The sequence below is a fragment of the Copadichromis virginalis genome, linkage group LG3 (genome assembly GCF_057382275.1).
Source record: "Copadichromis virginalis isolate Kocher_CV1m ecotype Utaka linkage group LG3, C_Virginalis_male_GT1.1, whole genome shotgun sequence".
NCBI lineage: Eukaryota > Metazoa > Chordata > Actinopteri > Cichliformes > Cichlidae > Copadichromis > Copadichromis virginalis.
Window position 1 is genome coordinate 30,493,299 of NC_140620.1, and position 19,224 is coordinate 30,512,522.

Consider the following 19,224-nt stretch of genomic DNA (forward strand, 5'->3'; position numbering starts at 1 on the left):
GATTTCACCAGATTCTGGCATTTCGGGCAAAATAAATTTATATTAAAAAATCGATTCAGGATTTTAATGAATCGATTTTACGTTATCCAAGCCAGAATCGATTTTAATCGATAAATCGATTATAAAAACCCATCCCTAGTAATAATACCCTGATGCTATAAAACAACTGCTTGTGTATTGTTAGGAGGAGATCGACGCTGATTGTGTAAGTGTTCATCTCCCCACGTGTGTGTTCATTAAAATCATCGTTTGACCTAACCCTCCTGGACCAGTGTTGTTTTGTATCCCTCCTCAATATTTGAATCCATAACACACTGTATACTTTCCTGTGACTGATTCTACTTAGCAACTGTCTGCAACCTCCAGGAACATTGACCAACCAGTGAGGCAATACACATATTTCCTAGGGACCGATGGATACCAAGGGTTCCCTATCAGTCTTAAAGCCTGTGTGACTGAGGCCTTAGACAGGACAAGCTTCATTAACATCAGGAAGTCAGGAAAGATCAAATTTTTTATGTTGTGTTAATCCATTTAAAAAAAAAATCAAAAAGAAAAACAAGAGTTTGAGACTTGTTAAAATGTGCACATTTAATATAAAATTAAATCAAAATTGATGATATGAGAAGACAAGCTTACCTCAATGTCATTTAGTCCATTGACAGTCAAAAAATCTAGTAATGAAAAATGAATATAGTCACAGTCACTTACACACTGGATATAAATTATGTGTTTCAACCGTTTCTCTCACCTGGGATGATGAACCAAGGGGAGACGGTAGGGAACACAAAGGGATAAGTGGTCATCGTGACCCAAAATGGTGAAGTGCTGCCCTGTGGAACACCAAAATTTGCTGTTGGGACAACTGCCCCTTCAGTAACATTCTTGGTGTCTGGCAATGCTTTGGATGCCAGTCTGGGTGCTGCACAAGCAAAAATAAAGTGACTGTAAAATTATCTGAAGAATTGCAAAAACATTGGTTCACAATAGCTGTGTTTTAGTTTCCTTTGTGACAATTATGCTGCGATTATTACCATCACTTTATGGCTTTAGTTTGTTGCTGCTAATCAAATGGTTTCTTTTCCCTTAATGCTCATTATATGTAACTTCAAATTCAACTGGCAAGATACCAAAGACCAAACTCCCTCTGTTGCATCTAGAGGGAGATCCAGAGTCAATTTAGGTGACCGCACAAAAAAAAAAAGAAAAAGAAAAAAAAAGAAAAGAAAAGATAAAATGCCTTTAAGTATATTATATATTAAATATCTCAGAGTTCTGAAGTTAAAGTTATATTTCTGAATTTGAAAAGAAGTCTTGATTAACCCAATTGTTGTTTTTTTCAGCAGCCCTAATTCTCTTTTGAACTTATCAATGTGTGCACATTTATCATTGCTTTTTACTTTCAATTAGGCTTGGGTTAAAATATAACAAATTAATAATTATGAGCATTACGAATGAAAATACTTGCCCAAATGAATCACAAACACAAAATAACTGATAAAAATTTGTAAAACATTATTTTTAACAGTAAGCTAAATTTTTGCTAAACTTTATTTAACCACATGTTACCTATGTTTATTGTACTGTGCTACCTAAATTTGTTACAACTTTTGCAAAGTGCAACTTATGTGTATTTTTCTTATTGTCATAAAAAACAAATACTTACGTTGTGATGTGCTTTCAATTCGTGGTATTTTCAACCTGTACACCGTGTGGCAAAAGCCCCGTCTGAGGAGGCTGTACCAAACTCCGAGTCGATCAGCATCATAAATTGAATTAAATTCGACAAACACCTGGATAACACATAAAAATATTGGAGATAAGATGCACAGAATTCGCCTAAACATGAATGTCTAGGTAAGTGTGTGTGTGTATACCTTGTTGAGCAAAGGCAGATAGTTTTTCACAGAATCAATCTTTTTCAAAGCTTTTCTGAGATCCTTGGCTTCCCTTTGTGAGATGTTCTTGATGTAGATTATTGCTGATCCATCATCAGTCATCTCCTGCTTCGAGAAAAGGTACATTTTCAAACTAACCAGAGACACACATACATCAGTACTACTTCTCTCCAACTAAACACGACTGCTGATGGTTTCCAAAGGTTTTAGCACAAATAAAATATTTTTACGTTCCCATGATATCGTGATAGAAAGATCAAAAGTATTTCATACATTTCAAAAACTTTTAATGACAAATAAATCAAATGCATGCAAATGCATGTAAACATGTATTTATTTATTTATTTGAAAATTAAACAAATTGTATGAAAAACAAAATTTCTGCCACTTCTAAAACTTTTATCCATGGTTTTATAGATTTAATGTGATAAATTGTAAACCACCAGCAGTAATTTAAATTCACATTTAAAAAAAAGAGTAATTTAATACTATATTACTTACATAAGGCAATTTTTTCATGATAGATTTATAAAATCCAAACTGAAAGAAACAAAGGTAGATGGTGGCAATGGTAAATATCCAGCTAATGTAAAAAAACGAACAAACTTCAGATTCAGTGCATTGAAAATACAATTTTTTTAATTTATTTTGTTTTATTTCACAATTTTAAATTGTGAAATAAAACATATTACTGACATTACTTTCTATACTACTTTCTGATTGTAATATATTAATTGAAATCTATATGGCCTAAACAATGTTTTGTTTTTTTTTTATAAATGAGATGGCTGAGCTATTATCCTACGTTATCAAAGCATGACAAAAATCTTATTCTTAGGTTGATTAGGTGTCTTCTCCTGTTTTTACATTTATATCTTTTTTTAAACCAGATTTTCGGACTCTCAACTTTGCTCAGGCACTACATGAACCCAGACTGAAAAGGTCACACCTAGTTCTACTGATAGACACCATACATTTGTTAATGAAATTTGATTCTGCTCAATGCTTTGAAAAACAGATATAAAATTACTTTCAGTCTAACTTCCTTTAAATAAGAACCATAGAACCAAACCATGGGATGAAGGTCACGGATAATTTATATAAATGCTTTGTTTTAAAATTACATTTTTTAAATGTTGCAATAATAATCAGCAGTATTTTACACTTCTGCTTACTGGATTCATTGGAAGGGCGTAGCTCAAGGGCTTCAAATGAAGTGCAGACTTATTGAGAACAAAGCGGATCTTCTTTGTGGCTCTGATGATGTTTTGCATGTCTTGCACAGTAGGCATGAGCACAAAGGCCTAAAAAGAAAATTTAGAAAACACATTAATTAGTATTCTAATCAGCTACAAGCTCTGATAAAGGAACAAGGAGAGATACAGCCAAAAGAAGTGAAAGTAAAAAAGAAAGTTTCCCAAGTCCTATGAAAAACTAAGTAAACCCTTGGTGCTTTTATAGGAATTAAGAGTACAAGTAGCACTCAGGTGCTGCTAAACAAAAGTGTTCGATTAAATCATATCACTAATTGGAAGCATTTCTATAAAGTAAAAGTTTATAAAGATTTTACAGGTAGAAGTAAAGAAAAGAAAAGACGGTATTGCAATGACAGCGCCAATGCCCAGACCTTAATCGGATCGAAATGCTGTGGAGGGACTCTAAGAGAGCTGTGCATAAATGAAATTTCTATGAACAGTATTAAGGTTGTAAATAAGAGTGTGCCAAAATTCTTCCAAAACAATGTGAGAGACTGATAGTCATAGAGAAAGTAACTACTTCAGGTTATTTCTGCTAAATCATAGGGTTTACTTCATATATGAAAGGATTCCTGTGAAAACTTGTCGAATGTCTGTATATGCAGAGCATTAATAAACCTGGTGCCTACCATGCGCATCTGAGGACTAACGTAGATGTTTTCGTCCAAATATTGAAATCCGAATGGGATGAGTAGATTGGCAACCTCCTCTTCTGTGTAGCAGTCAGCATATTCATCATATTTTGGCAGGTAGGTGATTAACAACACTTTATTTGTAAACTGGAAAAAAAGTGATGGTTTGGGTGATTTTAGATTTTTAGATTTAAAAAAGTTGGCATATTAATTTTTTTTTACATTAGTACAAAAATACATAAATCCAGGTCTGTTTAAAAAAAATAATCACTCCCATTTGTAAAAGCTTTACATTACTTGTACACTCTTCATTGTTTACTGTGTTATGTTCTTATGTTGTTTTCCATCTCCGTATTGAGTAAGTAATGAAGGGATATTGTGACGTAATTATATAGACCATAAAGTTGGGGTAGGTGTAATGAGAGTAATGTGTTTGCAGTAATGAGTAGAGGATGGAAACGCTTTTAGGTTTCACGACAGAGGTAACCAGTGCTACAAAAACCATCTGCAAAGATATAATAGTGTCTCAAAGGTCAAAGGAGTGTTACTCCTGGGACCAACTTGGAATTTACCTGCGTAATGTAAGCTACATTGGTACATAAGGTAGATTGTACTGGACAAGACTGTCTATGTCAGTCTGTGAATCTAAATCTATCCCTCTAGAAGACAATGAACCTTTCATAATGCGATTGTTAAGAGGACTATAAAATATTTAAGCATAATACGAATTAAATGACACCTGTTTTCATTTAATTGGAACACAGGTGGATAAATTGACTAAAAAAAAAAGCTCAGTATTAACGTTATCTATAGTGCAACTGGCATTAATTACAGTGCTTAAGGATTGATGGTGCTGAAACATCCAGTGGCGTCAGCCTTATTGATGTATGACAATGTAGGGGTAATACATTAGACTCTAGACTTCAGCTTTTGATATTAGCAGATTGCCAGATTTTGGATAGAAAACGCCGAATTGGGTGATTGTTTGCTTTCCAATTTCTTAGGTTTTATTACTACTCTGTTAGTAGTTAGCAAATGTTTGCAAACAAGCTGCTATCTGTCATTCAAACTGCACCAATCTGCTACCTATAGGGAAATTGTAAAGAGGTTTTGAGTCAGCACACTCATTGCAGCTGATTTCACCAGGGACCACTCACAAAGTAGTAGTGGAATAAATTTCCCTTGTGAGCATGTTTTATTTATTTATTTATACTATCTGTGCTCAGTGGTTATATCATATCCAATATAGCGGACAACTCTTAGGCTGTCCAAATGATCTCATTTGAGAAACCTGATAACTCTTCTTTCAGAAGCCCATAATACCATGATAAGTCCCATAATAATGGCCCATAATAAGTTGTAAGGTCTTTAAAAACCTGTTGATAACCTGTATATTACTACACTTCACACTATTTAGGGTATTTTCTTTGAGTGTCATCTAAGAATGACGAGAGTGAATGTGATTGAACCAATGTATTAAAGAACGAGATACAACTCCTAACATATTTGTAAAATGGGAGCACATGTTTGAAACTTAGTGATGAATGTAAGTGCTTTAGAGAAAACTTACATTTGGTCTTAGTGCTTTCCTAAAACCTGAACAAGCTGAAGTGAACTTTGTGTACATTTCATCCAGCTTCTCCCCAACAGTCAGGGAGGTAACAGTGGAGTCTCCTGTATTTCCAGACTTCAGTGGTTCTGTGTCTGTTGCCTCAACATTGGCTTTGGTGAAATCCTCCTGCTGCATCATCTCATTGGATGTTAAACTTGTTGTTGCACCAACCTTGTCTTTGTCGTCAGATACCACTGCAGATTCTTGGGCTGCTGTAATCGAGCCCGTTTCTGCTTCAGAAGCCACCACTGAGCACCAGCTTAGCTGAGAGATGGTTTCTGTGACTTTGTTTGGTTCAGTAACGTTCGTGTTTGTAAATGTTTCCACCTGGCCTGACTCAGTAGGTGCAACCACAGATTCAATAGCACTGGTTTCACATTCACTGGACTCAACTGTTTTTTCAGAGCCACCATTGTGAGGCAGAACTGAACTTCTGAATGGAAGTTTTGAAGCTGCTTCTTTTGCCTCAACCAACTCCACTCGTCTTATTGCAGGCACATTACTGTTTTTTGCTGTTTTCATTTTTTTTGAAGAAAATGAGACCAACAGAGAGGTAATCCTTCCTGTGGAAGTGGATTCAGTGGTTTGAGGTGCAATAATACCAAACTTGGAAGATTCACTGTGAAGGAAACATGTAAATGGAAAAAAAATGAGACAAAAATAGAGAAATACAAGGAAATGTTTTGAATGATATGGTCAACTCTGTCAGACAGTCCTTCCTTTGTAAGGCTTTATATCCAAACATGTGATTTGCGATCAAACATTTCTGGGAATCAGCAAATAAAATAAAGTATACCTGATTTAAATTTGTTTGTTAGGTGTGTATGGACTGCTGATTTCAGATTACTAAGTGGAAGTCCCATTCAGTCCACTTGCTTTTGTGTCTGCTTCACTACTCCGGTGTTTTAAAAAGTAACAATTAAAACCTAAATTTAACTTTGGGGAAGTGTATGAAGTTGCAAGGAGCCACATCTAAAAGTCAGAGTTAACAGTAAAGAAATCCCCAACTATTGGATGGCCCCCCAATGAAAAAAACACAACAGTGGGACGGAAGAACTTCCTTTTAACAAGAAGAAACCTTCAACAGATCCAGGCTCAGTGAAGGGCAGCCATCTGGTGCTGTTAGGGCTGAGGTATGATTTGTAATTTTTAAAGACTGATAACTTTTTGATGGCACCTTCTTATACCTGCAGAGTTTATGCTAAACAAACTGTGATCTAAGTTAACAATACTGATTCCTTCCTGTGATTAAAATAAACTTTAAGCACTTTTGGACTAAATATTGATTGTAATAAGGTACAAGTTAAAAAGGAGGTACAGCAACTACAGCAAATTCTAATTATATTGAATCAAACAAATTAATTTTTTCCCCTCTCACAGAGGACACAAAATGCCACTGGTATAGATGAATATTTATAATTATTGGGGGGGGGAGTACATGTGAGGCATGTCTTACTGCTGAGGGCGCTTCTTTTGCTCTGTTGTACAAGTTAGAAGAGGTCTCTTAGAAACAGCATCCTTTTAAAAAAAAAAAAGAAGATTTATTTTGGATTACTCTGATTACTGATTGTGCATACTCTCAAATTAAAGACAAATAAAGATAGAAGAGGTTAAATACCTTTCCTTTCACAACAGCGACTTGCACTCCTTTCACACTGAGTTTCTTCATTTTTCTCAATTTTTCAGCATCTTCCTCCTTCTCAAAACACGCGACTGCCTATATATAAACATCCAAGATGATTGCTTACTACAATTATGAACATCAGCTCACAACGTATTCACTAACAAATTCCTAAATTTAAAAGGTCTTTGGAAATCTGCTTTCTTTAGTTAGAATTAGGCATTGTTACGTTTATTCACTTTCTTTCTTAAGTCTCAAGCCTTTAAAAGCCACATCCAGTGAGTTACTGAACTGCTGTTTTAGCCCTGCAACAGTAACTTGCACATGTTGATCCAGAGCAGGAAACGATATTCCAACACAGAAAATTTAACCCTTTATTGATTACCTGTAGAAGTAACTTTACGTTGAATATCAATAACGTTTTGTTTGACACATTCTGAAACAGGTTCAACAACTTCAAGATGGCTCTTAAATTCTGATTGGGATTTATACATGCAAGTCATTAACCAGCTTCATTAAGAATACTGACTGCTCAGCACGACACTCTAGACCAAACAGCAGTTCCTTGTTAATGACGTCAGTGCAAAGATGTTTAGGATAAAGATTTTATGCCAAGTAGCAAAACAAAAGCAAAGTAGAAGGGCACTCCATCATCTCCAATATCAGTATAAAAGCAAATTTATCATTTAGTGGGTTTCTTCCTCTTTCCATGCTCCGCCACTTCCCACGTAATTAAACTTTGATACCTATCACATACTTTGTTATTGCTAATGTGGAAAGATGAAATGGTACACTTTTACAGCAAAAAGACATACACACTCTTTTTACTCTAACTGTGCATACCTGCAGTTTGGCCCTCAACAATAGAACTGACTTGGTTTTTCCAAAAAACCCCACAGCAGCAACCACATCATTGTATGAAATTGAATCATAAACCCCTTCCAGCCTCACCATGGTTGGAGGTAAAGGTTTATCACACTATGAAAACAAAACAAAACAGAAAAAAGACAAAGTTACACCAAATATAGATGTGATCATGACAGGATGAATCCAGCTGTTTTTTAAATATATTATTTGTTGTAGATGAACACATCGGTGTCCAGCCTTTACAAAATCAGCAGCAACTCCTGACACATTGTTACTGATCAAGGCATTGAGCAGTGACTCACATAAACAAAATTACCATATGTTAACTGCCTGTAACCAAACAAACACACCAACCTTAGGTTTTGCAGAGAAAATTGCCCATCTCTTCTGGAAGATAGGTTTAGCTTCGGGGGTCTTGGAAGTCAATTCCCTTCTTGCTGGACGGCAGGATGACAATGAAGGGGCAGCAGTTGATAATGGCTCATCCAGTAAGACAGGAGCCAAATTTTTCACCACCATCTCCAAGTCAGGCTGTTCGGGCAAAGACTGAACATCTGCAGGGACAACGATGGCAGAAAAAACAGCCTTTCACTGTACACTACCAATATGATTAAATACAGAGCTACAAAAGCACTTTATTGAAAACAACACAAGTTATTTATTGTTATTAAGTCAATTTTAAAGAAAACACAAAAAAAAAATATCTGGTTGAGGCTGGTTTCCTCTATCTTTTACAGTATAAACTAGTAATATATTTGTGTTTAGCAAGTGTAAATTAACCACAGAATAACCAACTTGTGCACTTGGTTAACTTATAAAATACAAAATGTTTGCAATTTATCAGACCTGGAGTGTCCTGTAGCTTCATTGTACTTTTCAATTTCTTTGGTTGAGGGGATGACCTCTCCATTGATGGCTGTCTTTTAAGGCCTCTGCTAAGTTTCTCATCTCTTCTTCTCGGGTCAGACCATTGCTCATGGCTCCTCAGGTCTGACTGATGACGGTAGGAGTTGGGGTTTTTATAACGTGGTGAGCTGGAAGGACAAATCAAATTCAAAATTTCTAAAAATGACAAAACGGCTGAAAGCGATATTAGCAATATTTCTGACATGTAAAAATGCTGATATTAATGTTTGTCTCCAACTAGTGAGTACCTGTGAGTATGTCTGGAGCTGTGTGGGGATCGTGATCCACTCTTGATTTTCTCTCTTCTACCCTCAGAGCTGTGGTGGTGTTTGTGAGGGCTACGTGAATGAGAAGAATAGCTACTAGGGCTAGCCCTTCTTCCATTTGAGCCATGCCTTTGGCGTGGGCTGTGTGAGCGAGAGCGAGAACTCTCATGTCTGGTTTTCTGATGACAATGCTGGGAAGTTTCAGCAGATGTGGAGGGCATGGGATTGTTTTCTGTGCCTACATCACTAAAGGATATTAATAAAGAAATGAACGGGTAAACAAATAAAAAGGAAATGCTGCAAAGCTTCTGTGATTGGTTTTTGCCTGATGACAAATATTGTTACCTTGACAATGGTACAACACTACCATCCCACTCTGGGTACCAGTGGGATGAAAATAAAATTTAGAAAAGCTATTTCAAACAGCAACGATTAAAAACCAAAAGCAACTACAGGAGGTATCCTAAAGAATGGTTTCTGAAAGAACTGATTAACCCTTAAAGATTATCAACAATGTTTTTGGGTGGCTCATATTCTGTCAAATAAACTGCTTTAGAGGACCTAAGGTATGGAACATATAGCACACCCTAGAAGTAGTAAAATAAAATTACATCAGGAGGTTTCTGTCGAGTCTACCCCACAAGGTCTGGAAAAACTGTGATTCTCACTAATCAATCAAAAAAAAAGGACAAAGATCTTTGAAATTTGTAGTTAAAAGGAAGACAGACTGACTGTATCTGGAGGAGTTTGCAGTTTTCAGTATGAATGCTGGTATTCTGGTGTAAGATCCAATCCTAAGACACAGAAAACAAGAAGAAATGTAGTGTTATCAGTTTTAATGCCGCCAGCCTTCAGTTCAGTTACCATCTTAAAACACAAATAAACACAACTGTGGCCTCAAGTCCCTTACGGCTCAGTCATACTAAAATGCAGTAGTAAAAATAGCAGGGGAGAAAAAAAACCCCACTGCTGGCCATCCAGTGATTGCACCGATTTTAATTTTGTTTTTTTGGTCCAAGTAGTTGGTTTCCCCCATAGGTTGAGTGTGCAATATCCTAAACCTCTGTGTGGCCATCTTTAGTCACAATGTAATTACACAGGTTGCCCAATGGAAGGTAACCAGTTTACAAACAACTACAGTCTATTATGGATTGACTGACCCATGATCACAAATTGCCTGTGACTCATTTCTTTGCAATAAGGTTGGGAAACTGTTCTAGTTATAGTCCTACATAAAAGCTGTTGCCTATATGACTTGGAGTTAGGGCTGGGCTATATCACACTGTTCACGGTAATACCGGTGTAATGTTGGGCAACGATAAGAAGATGAAATATCGCGATAGAAAAGGGGTGTCAAACTCAAATACAGTGTGGGCCAAAATTCAACACTGGAACAAAGTCGCGGGCTAATGTTAATATTTATTGAAATATATTTATTCCTCTAGATATAAGAATGAATCTTTTCTTATGGACTCAAACACGTTTTGCTGAAAAACTGAATATGGAACAAGCAAAGCTTAATACTAAACAATATATATATTAGCTGTATAATACCAGTAGGCCAGCTCTAATAGTAATTTGGTATGGCTTCGTGGGCCAAATGTAATTAGGCTGCGGGCCAGAGTTTGACACCTATGCGATAGAATATGGGTAAAACGCGCATGTGCAATGCCTTTGTTTACATACGCACATGGCGGCGATGCAGAATGAAAAGAGCGAAAGCGTGCCGGCGACGGAAAATGAGGGCGAAAGCGGATCGTTGAATGAAACAGATGAACCAGAATAGGTTTGTAAAAATGCTGCAACTTCAGTGGTGTGGAACTGGTTTGGCTTTCAACCATTAGATAAACAACAAACCACTATTTTTGGTAGAGCATGCTAGCGGGCCGTCGTTATTACCGTGTTTATTGGGAAATACAGCACACTTAAAATCAATCCTTTGATTTTTCTGAAAATCGACAGTGCCCCTTATAATCCCGTGTGCCTTATGTATGAATTCTGGTTGTGTTTACAGACCTCGAAACAATTTTATGTACACGGTGCTCGAAAATCTGTCAGATGTTTCAGTATGACTTTGCTAAGCTACGAAGCCGCACCGCTTGATGGATTGTCGGAGCATTACGGCTATCGTAGGCAGGAGCCTCGCGGAGTGATACGTACTGTGCTTCAACATAATATTACAGTATTGTGTGTGTATAACTTTTTAAGTTTTGTGGATATTATACATGGTTATGCTGAGGATATGTCGGCCAATTTCCACTGGAAATGCCTTTTGGTTAAACTGTCAGCAAGGAATTTGCATTTGCACTGTAATTTTTTTTAATATAACTTTAATGCACTTAAAAAAGCTGCTTGTGTAAGTGAAAATACATTGATGTTTTCTCTTTTTTTGCACTAATAAAGTTGTGGGGTTGTAAAGTATTTTGTCTAGTGTCAATTATATCGTCAGTTATATCGTTATCGCAAATTTTCAAATGTATATCGTGATAAATATTTTTGGTCATATCGCCCTGCTCTACTTGGAGTTACATTGCCACCCTGCAGCAACTAAATCTGTTAGTGGAGGAAACTTCTGTTTCAGAATTATGAGGTTCTGGCTGAACTCTTAATGTAAATTCAGGTTTATGTACATTTCAGTTTATATAGACAGCAACAGATAAGCATTTTTCTATCATTTATCTCAGTTGATTGGCATATTACTACAATGAGATGGCATATAATTGCTAATTCGACCCCATTCACACACAAACTGGTAGCAGAAAAGTTCTGTCTTATTGCCACTTTGTTATAGTATTGATACAGCAACGTTTTGAAGACAGCAACTGGCTTAGTAATCCCCATCTTCGAAGCAACTATGTCAAAGGTAATGTAAATTCATTGTACATGGCCCAAGTAATTTGAGTCGTACCGCAGTCTCCTAACACTGTTTTGCCTAGTGTGACTGCAGCATTAGACAGTCAAATTTTGTTCATCACTATGATGCCCTGCGACATTATGCAACACTAACTTGGACGTATATCCAGGTTGTCAAGGAAACAGCACTAAGCAATAAACCTCAAAAAGCATGTCACACATTTGTATAGACAAAGACTTTGATTACATTTTGAAAAATATGATAGATGATAATCATAGAAGTAACTACAGTTCAGTCCATAAGTTTTTGGACAACTGCTAAATTTTTGTCATTTTGCCTCAGTATGCCACTAGATTTGATGTGGCTGAATTCCAATTCATTTTCAGACTTAATTAATTTATCTCAAACTTTTTCAGAAGCTCAAAAGTAACTTTACAAATGCACATAGTCTTAAAAGATAATGACTTCCTAAAGTTCTGAACCCATACGAACTCCCAAATACTGTTTCCTTCTTTGAGATGCTCTGCCTTTACTGCAGGCACCTTCAATGGCTAATTGTTTGTGTGTCTCTCTCTTTTTTCAATACCTATTTTCTTTGCCTTGAGAAATTCTTGAGTTATTTCATTATCCATTTGCACTGTGAAAACACTATCTTTGCAGTTCTGCATCATTTGGCTAAAAATTGAGCGGGGAGTACAGCACTGTACAATTAATTCATCTGCTACCTCAATCAGCAGTCACTGAGACTATTCTCCTCATTCTACCAGTAGCCACACAATTCCTCTACAATGTTTGTCAAATGTGACACTTTGGATCATGAACTGTTCCTTTCCTTATATTGTTACAAAATTTCATATTGTTTTTGCTAATGGGTACACAGCTTACAGCTTGTGGTGCACACCTTACTGGAATACTTTTGTCAATATTACTGATTCAGTGAAACAATGTTTAAAATCAACTGAAAGTACCATTTATAGATTTTTTTTTCAACAAACAGCCATCAGTTCTTCCAAATGAAAAGAAAATGAAATTGAAACTCAATCAAAATAACGTAATCTTAAAAAACTTGTCCTCCTAAACAAGGGCAAACAGAGTATACTCTTCCACCCACCTTCATATGAGCACATTGTTGTAAACACAGAGAACAGGTATGTGGAAAGATTTTTGGTGTGGCTGCAGCATAGTCTTGCTTCATGGCCCTTGTTGGGAGAGACTTTGAAAGCTCCCTGTTTGCCAAGCACTGCTTATTGGAAGATGGAATAGTTATGGTACTTCGGAGGGAAGAAAGTAGAGAAACTGGTTTTGCAGCAGCATTCATGATCTGTTTACTCTGCTTTCTTAGCTGTTGTTGTGTCCACTTATGCTGCTTCTTGTTCATCGGTTCAGCAACCTTAGAGTCTTGTTCTTGAGTTGTACTCTCTTCCTTGGTGTGAATGTAATCATTATCGGGATGCACAACACAGACCACACTGAGAGGTGGCTGAGTTTTTAAGGCTGACTGCTGATAAGTCTCTGGTTCTTTAAAGAGAACTAGCCTGGAGACCTCAGACATCTTAGGAAATCTTGAGTCTGTGTCCTTCTTCGGTGGAGAAAAAGAGCTGATGATTTCTTGAGAAGACCGGCTTGGTTGGATCTGTTGAGCTGCATTACTGCCTTGAGAAGTCACACAGACTTGGACTGAGCTCAGACTGGAAACAGTATCCTGCAGGTCAAATGGTGAAACCATCGTACTGGTTTTCCCTTCTATCATACTTTTTTGGAGTGGTTCTCTATTGTGGCTGCTACTCTCATAACAGTCCATCAACAACATACTTCTACTCCCACCATTGCTAGCTCTCTTGTCACTGCTCTTCCCAATCTCATCTACAGTATATTTGGCAGTGTGTCCAGAGTCAATCACTTTACTTGGTTGAACAGTAGGTGACATTTCATCCTGCCACATCTCTTCTCCTCTTTTTGTATTTAACCTGTCCCTTCTACTCATACTGGTGGTTGGCTGAAGATCTGGATTTGGTTCTGATTGAACTGCATTTGTACCCCTTTGATTGCGTATTTGTTGTAAGATAAAAGGCAGGTTACTAGGGGTGATCTGGTCTTCGGGGTAAGAAATCAGATATTCCAAGTCTTCTTTTTCAAGTCCAAACTGCAAAAGGATGTTAGCAGCTTCTTCTGATGTGTACTGAGGGTACCTGGACTCTGCCACAGCCACAGGTTTGTCAGGCAGTTGAGAGTCATAATCACCTAAACCTGGAATGGATTGGATATGACATTCTCCTTCACTCAGAGCAGCAAATCTACTGTCATGACTGCTTTTATTGCTATAAGAAGCCGGTGGTGCATGGAATTTAGAAGAAGAATCCTCAATTTCACTTTTGTAGTTTGGCAACCAGTCCATGCCGCTATCAACATCAGAGAGTCTTTGAGAGAGCGAAGACATCGGATTGCTTGTTTCAGTGATTGATGAATGAAACTCATCTCTAGGCGTGCTAGTAAAATGACTGTCCTGAGAGTCAGCCAGAGTCATAGACCTGTTAGGGTCCCCACTTGCATGTACATCCGATAGTCCATACTGCCCCTGGTTGGAACTTTGGTTCCCAGAGGCATGGGTGTTATCCATGGGATGGGACATGATCTTATCACCCTCCAGAAGGTTATGTAGGGCTGGGGTAGTCAGGAAGGAGGATGCTGCAGTTAGACATGGAGATGGCGTGCTGAATATTGTTGGTAAGGTGGTAGGTCAACAGGCAACTACAAGAGTGCCATTTATCTATATCAGTGCAAGGTGGACGTTCAAAAGAGTCAACTCCAAGGTAACTTCTCCTCAATCACTAGTGAGATCCCTGGAAGCTCTCAATGTTGTGGCCTTTGTAGAGGCCCTGGAGCAGAAGAAGAGATACTATCCCTCAAAAATAACAAAAAGTTGAAAAATTAAAAATGGAGTTATTGAACTGGTGTGGGCGTCAATTTCTTGGATCGATGGAATTCATCATCTGCATGGTCTTGTCCTGATTTGCTCAGTCCTGCAAGATAGAAATGATGTCACTGATATCATGTCAAGGTCTTTTCTGGGGAAAAAAAAAAAAGAAAGACAGACAAAAAGCAAAGCAGGCAAAAGCATAAAATGATAGGTGAAGAGAAGAAAGAAGATCATATGAAATAGAGAATAGGGCTGCTCGATTATGGCAAAAATGATAATCACGATTATTTTCACTGAAATTGAGATCTCGATTATTTGACGATATTTATTTAACCCTTTAAGACCTACTATAGAACCAAGTCCGCCAGAGCTTATATTATTTTTTTACATGTTGTAGTGCCATTTGTGGGAGCATTTCAAGTTGCTATACAACTGTTATAGCCCATATTTTAATAATATGTATGCATTAAGTCCATAGTAACTACATTAATTGCAAAAAAGTGCAATAAACTACAAAAAAATTGAAAATCGTTTTTGTTTTGTTTTTTTACATATATTTCTACTCGGAGAAATTTAAGAGGTTTATCCCTCAAAACTTTAAATACAAAAAAGTTGCAAAAAATAGTTTCCCACCACAGGAAATTTATTTTGAGTGTCTTCATAGTTTTATTTTGGAGATACACCAATTTTTATATACACTGCAGGAAAAACGAAAAAAAAAAACAATCCTATGATGCAAATTTGCAAAGAAAACAGCATGTGCATCAAAATAAACTATTTCCAGCAGTGCAATTCGAGTTCTAAGCATCCCAGAAACTATTCAGAAAAGTCAAACATGACCAGTATAGGCTTTTAAGGCCTACGAGTAAAAAACTACATTTCTGCGAAAATGACGTCACTTCCGGTTTCGAGCAGGAAATGGCGGACATGTGATAGTTCGCGCTGACGTCTGTTTCACTGTGGGAAGTGTTACGAACAGCTGATCGGATCGGCAAAGCGTGTTTCTGGAATATTATGTTTTTGTTCCTGCAAGAGCTTTTTATGCAATTTTTGCAAAGCTATATGTGGAAGGAAACCGTGACCGAGGACAAGCTGATGGCATAAGATGTAAGTACAACTCCTCCGGTTTCATATGCAAAACAAATTATTGCGCTAGCTTAGGCGGTTCCGGTTCTACAGGGATTTAAAAATAGTTACACAACACGGAGCGTGCTGCTCTGACCGGCTTTAAAGGGTTAACAATGACTTTAAAAAATAATATAAAATAGTGTGCAACACCACTGAAGTTTTTTTTAACCTCTCTTTTCAACCAACGGCAGTCACTCTCCAAATAACTTCTGCTTAGCTTTCCGAGCTTCCCTCGGGTGCTCTTAATCAGCGGTCTCCAACCTTTTTTGTGCCATGGACCAGTTTATGCCCGACAATATTTTCACGGACCGGCCTTTAAGGTGTCGCGGATAAATGAGGGAGGGGCTAATAATCGGCTCAGTCATTTTTAATGATCGTTGAAAGCCCAGATCGTAATCGTGATTAAAATTCGATTAATTGAGCAGCCCTAATAGAGAATACATTTATTTAGTCTTTCTTTCAATGAGACCCACCTAAGTATGTCTGACAAAGTATTTCAATTTCTATCTGTAAGAAAGAACAATGCCAATTATGATCAATTTACTAGTGGACAAACCCCTCTCTTATTCTAAAAGCTTCAACCAGCTAGCCTTGGCCTCTACCATCTCATGCTTCTCTGGCAGCTGGTTGTGGAAATCCTCAATATTGTGCAGTTGCTTTCACAGGGAAGATCTCATCTTACGACTAGACAGACTCCAACTTGACCTTTTGGACTGCAGCTAAAGAGGTATTCCCTTTCTGGGGAGATCTTGTGTTAAGTTTGAATTGCACTCAAATCAGCAGATGCAAGACCGGTTTACTTTTCTGAAGCAGAACAAGGATCAGCTGTGATCCAAAACCAAGCAACTAATTTTACTGTTCTATTCTCAATTTGTCACAAGAAAAATTGGAAATTGCATACAGATATTTATTGAATAAAATATAAACATACATGAAAATACAGAATAAGGCAAACACAGGGTTTATTTAATTGACAATATTGAGTATGACCACAGGCTGAAATGGAGTCGCAAACCACGAGAGAACCTCCGCTGTGTTTTACAGATAGCTGTAAATGACGACTGTTATACCTCTCTCCTGATCTCCTGTGGATACATTGATGACGGGCTGAACAAAAAAAATTTCAAGTTTGGATTCACCACTCCATAAGACTCACTGCAACTGACTTCCAGTCCAGTTCTTGTGTAATCTGGCATACCTCAGCCTTTCCTCCGCATTTCCCTTTCTTAAGAATGGCATCCTGACAGTCACCCTTCCCCTGAGACCATTTCTGATGAGGCTTTAGTAAGCAGTAGATAGATCAGCTGAAGTTCCAGATGTATCTCTTAGGTCCTGTGTCAGATGTGTTTTCCTAGTTTTTAGTTTGTAGGTTTCCTACTTTCCTAAATTTTTAAGGACACACTGTATGTATAAGTGTTCAGCTAAAAGCTCTTTGGGAATTACCTTATTGGTGCAAAAACACAGTTTTATATCTGGAAACAGTTTTATCTTTAGCTTTGTTAGTTTTTTCCAGATTGTAAAGAAATTATATAAGAAAATATATTTTTGTGAAAAAGTTCCTATTTTAAAATGGGTCTTTTAACCTGTCTGTTATGGGTGAATTTTTTTCATGCGTGAATAATTCATAGATCAGCCTTAAGCAGTGTTGGTCAAGTTAATTGAAAAAAGTAATCAGTAACTAATTACTGATTACTTCCCCCAAAGAGTAATCCTGTTACTTTACTGATTACTTATTAGTAATTAGTTACTTAGTTACTTTGTAAAAAACACGATTTACAACCTGAATAGGTGATAAAGCGATACATAATCCATCATACAAAATGTAATCAAATGGAAACGTCTGTTTTTAAAACTTGTTTTATTAGTTTTAGTCTTTTAACTTTATGCATCAAGCAAAAAATTAAATTATATGCAACATTCTCTGACTGGAAGAAATTTGTTTAACATTTAAACCTATTTTCTGCACATTCCAGCACATAAAATAAAATAGTTTTTTGTGTTTACACTCACTCTTTCAAATAGATGCAAGTAAAACACAGCAGAAAATAAATAAAATCAAAGACTAGCTGTCCTGTTGCTCTATTTTCACCTGTAAAGCAGGAGTGGGGTAGGCGGAGGTTTACCCTGGTGCAGGTGTGCCGCGGTCAGTTGAAGAATCCGCGAGTTTCTCTGTGAATTTCCCATTACGTCATTGCGCACTCGGTGCTTGCTTGGAAGTTTAGGGTTTTTTTTCGCTGTAAAAAGATTTTTTCTCCCACACACACCAGACACTAATGTTTTTGTCAGTTTTTATGGAATCAAACTCAAAGTAAGGTCAGTACTTCCACGCTTTAAACGCTGCACGCTCATACTCTCTCCCGCACTCGATATATTATCCATTGTTGATCTGCACACAGCTGCTGTCACGAACGTCGCACTCGCTTACGTCACTGTCATGACACATTCTCGCAAAAAAAATCATGGTTAATAATCCCTTACTTTACTCGTTACTTGAAAAAAGTAATCAGATTACAGTAACGCGTTACAGTAATGCCTTACTGCCCATCTCTGGTCTTAAGTGACTTAGCAAATGTTTAAAACACCTCTGAAAATGGTCAGGTACAAAGACTGGACTGAAAATGAGTGTGAAAGAAGCCAATGTCCAAAGCAGAACTTTGAAAGACCTTCAGAAAGTGTGGAAAACTATTGCTTAAGAGCACTTAAAAATGTTAATACAGTCTGGCTCCTTGGAAGCAAAACATAATGAAATGTGGCAAGATGAATAAAAGACATCCCATTTCACATGCCAAGAAAGGAAGTTATTTAAAAAATAAATACATTTTCCACTTGCTGCTACAAGATTACCTGAACAACCGTGACATTTTTTTCTATGTTGCCTAATCAGGATTATGCAACCCTAAATATTAATTCATTTCCTACACCAAGTGCACACATCAACATTACAACCTGACTTCTGAGATATAACAGGATCATCTCCCACAACGAGACACTCTTTAATTCCTTTAGTAGTTTCATTTCATGGGAAATAAAAATGGCTGCCAAGAAAAAGGTTTTCTGAACACGCCACCTGAACAGACCAGAGGCGCTTACACTGTTGTGGAAGTTTCTATTTAATAAAGCCTGCAGACAAATGGTGAGCAGTAGCTAATATTCTTTCATCAGAAAAGAACAAAAACCCAAGCTTGGTCAGAGAAGCCAACATTGCTGGGGCAGTTGATTGGCAGAGTCTCTGCTTGAGCCCAGAATGGCCCTGAGTTTAAATACTTC

At 37.2% G+C, this 19,224-nt stretch overlaps 1 protein-coding gene across 2 annotated transcripts in view; it reads right to left on the reverse strand.

The window, feature by feature from the left end:
* LOC146714043 (uncharacterized) overlaps nt 1-19,224 on the reverse strand; it is a 38,094-nt gene that overhangs the window by 11,557 nt on the left and 7,313 nt on the right. The window contains exons 2-17 of one of the 2 annotated variants that reach the window (XM_085450630.1): nt 13,024-14,932; nt 9,791-9,852; nt 9,041-9,304; nt 8,733-8,920; nt 8,241-8,440; nt 7,863-7,997; nt 7,017-7,115; nt 6,855-6,916; nt 5,357-6,017; nt 3,784-3,933; nt 3,074-3,202; nt 2,400-2,438; nt 1,878-2,003; nt 1,667-1,793; nt 752-922; nt 640-674 (exon numbers count right to left, since the gene is read on the reverse strand). In XM_085450630.1, coding sequence (XP_085306756.1) covers nt 640-674; nt 752-922; nt 1,667-1,793; nt 1,878-2,003; nt 2,400-2,438; nt 3,074-3,202; nt 3,784-3,933; nt 5,357-6,017; nt 6,855-6,916; nt 7,017-7,115; nt 7,863-7,997; nt 8,241-8,440; nt 8,733-8,920; nt 9,041-9,304; nt 9,791-9,852; nt 13,024-14,541 — 3,966 coding nt within the window. In that variant the 5' untranslated portion in view covers nt 14,542-14,932. Of the gene's footprint in view, nt 1-639; nt 675-751; nt 923-1,666; nt 1,794-1,877; nt 2,007-2,399; nt 2,439-3,073; nt 3,203-3,783; nt 3,934-5,356; nt 6,018-6,854; nt 6,917-7,016; nt 7,116-7,862; nt 7,998-8,240; nt 8,441-8,732; nt 8,921-9,040; nt 9,305-9,790; nt 9,853-13,023; nt 14,933-19,224 lie in introns of both variants that reach the window. The other variant, XM_085450628.1, reaches the window with a different exon arrangement.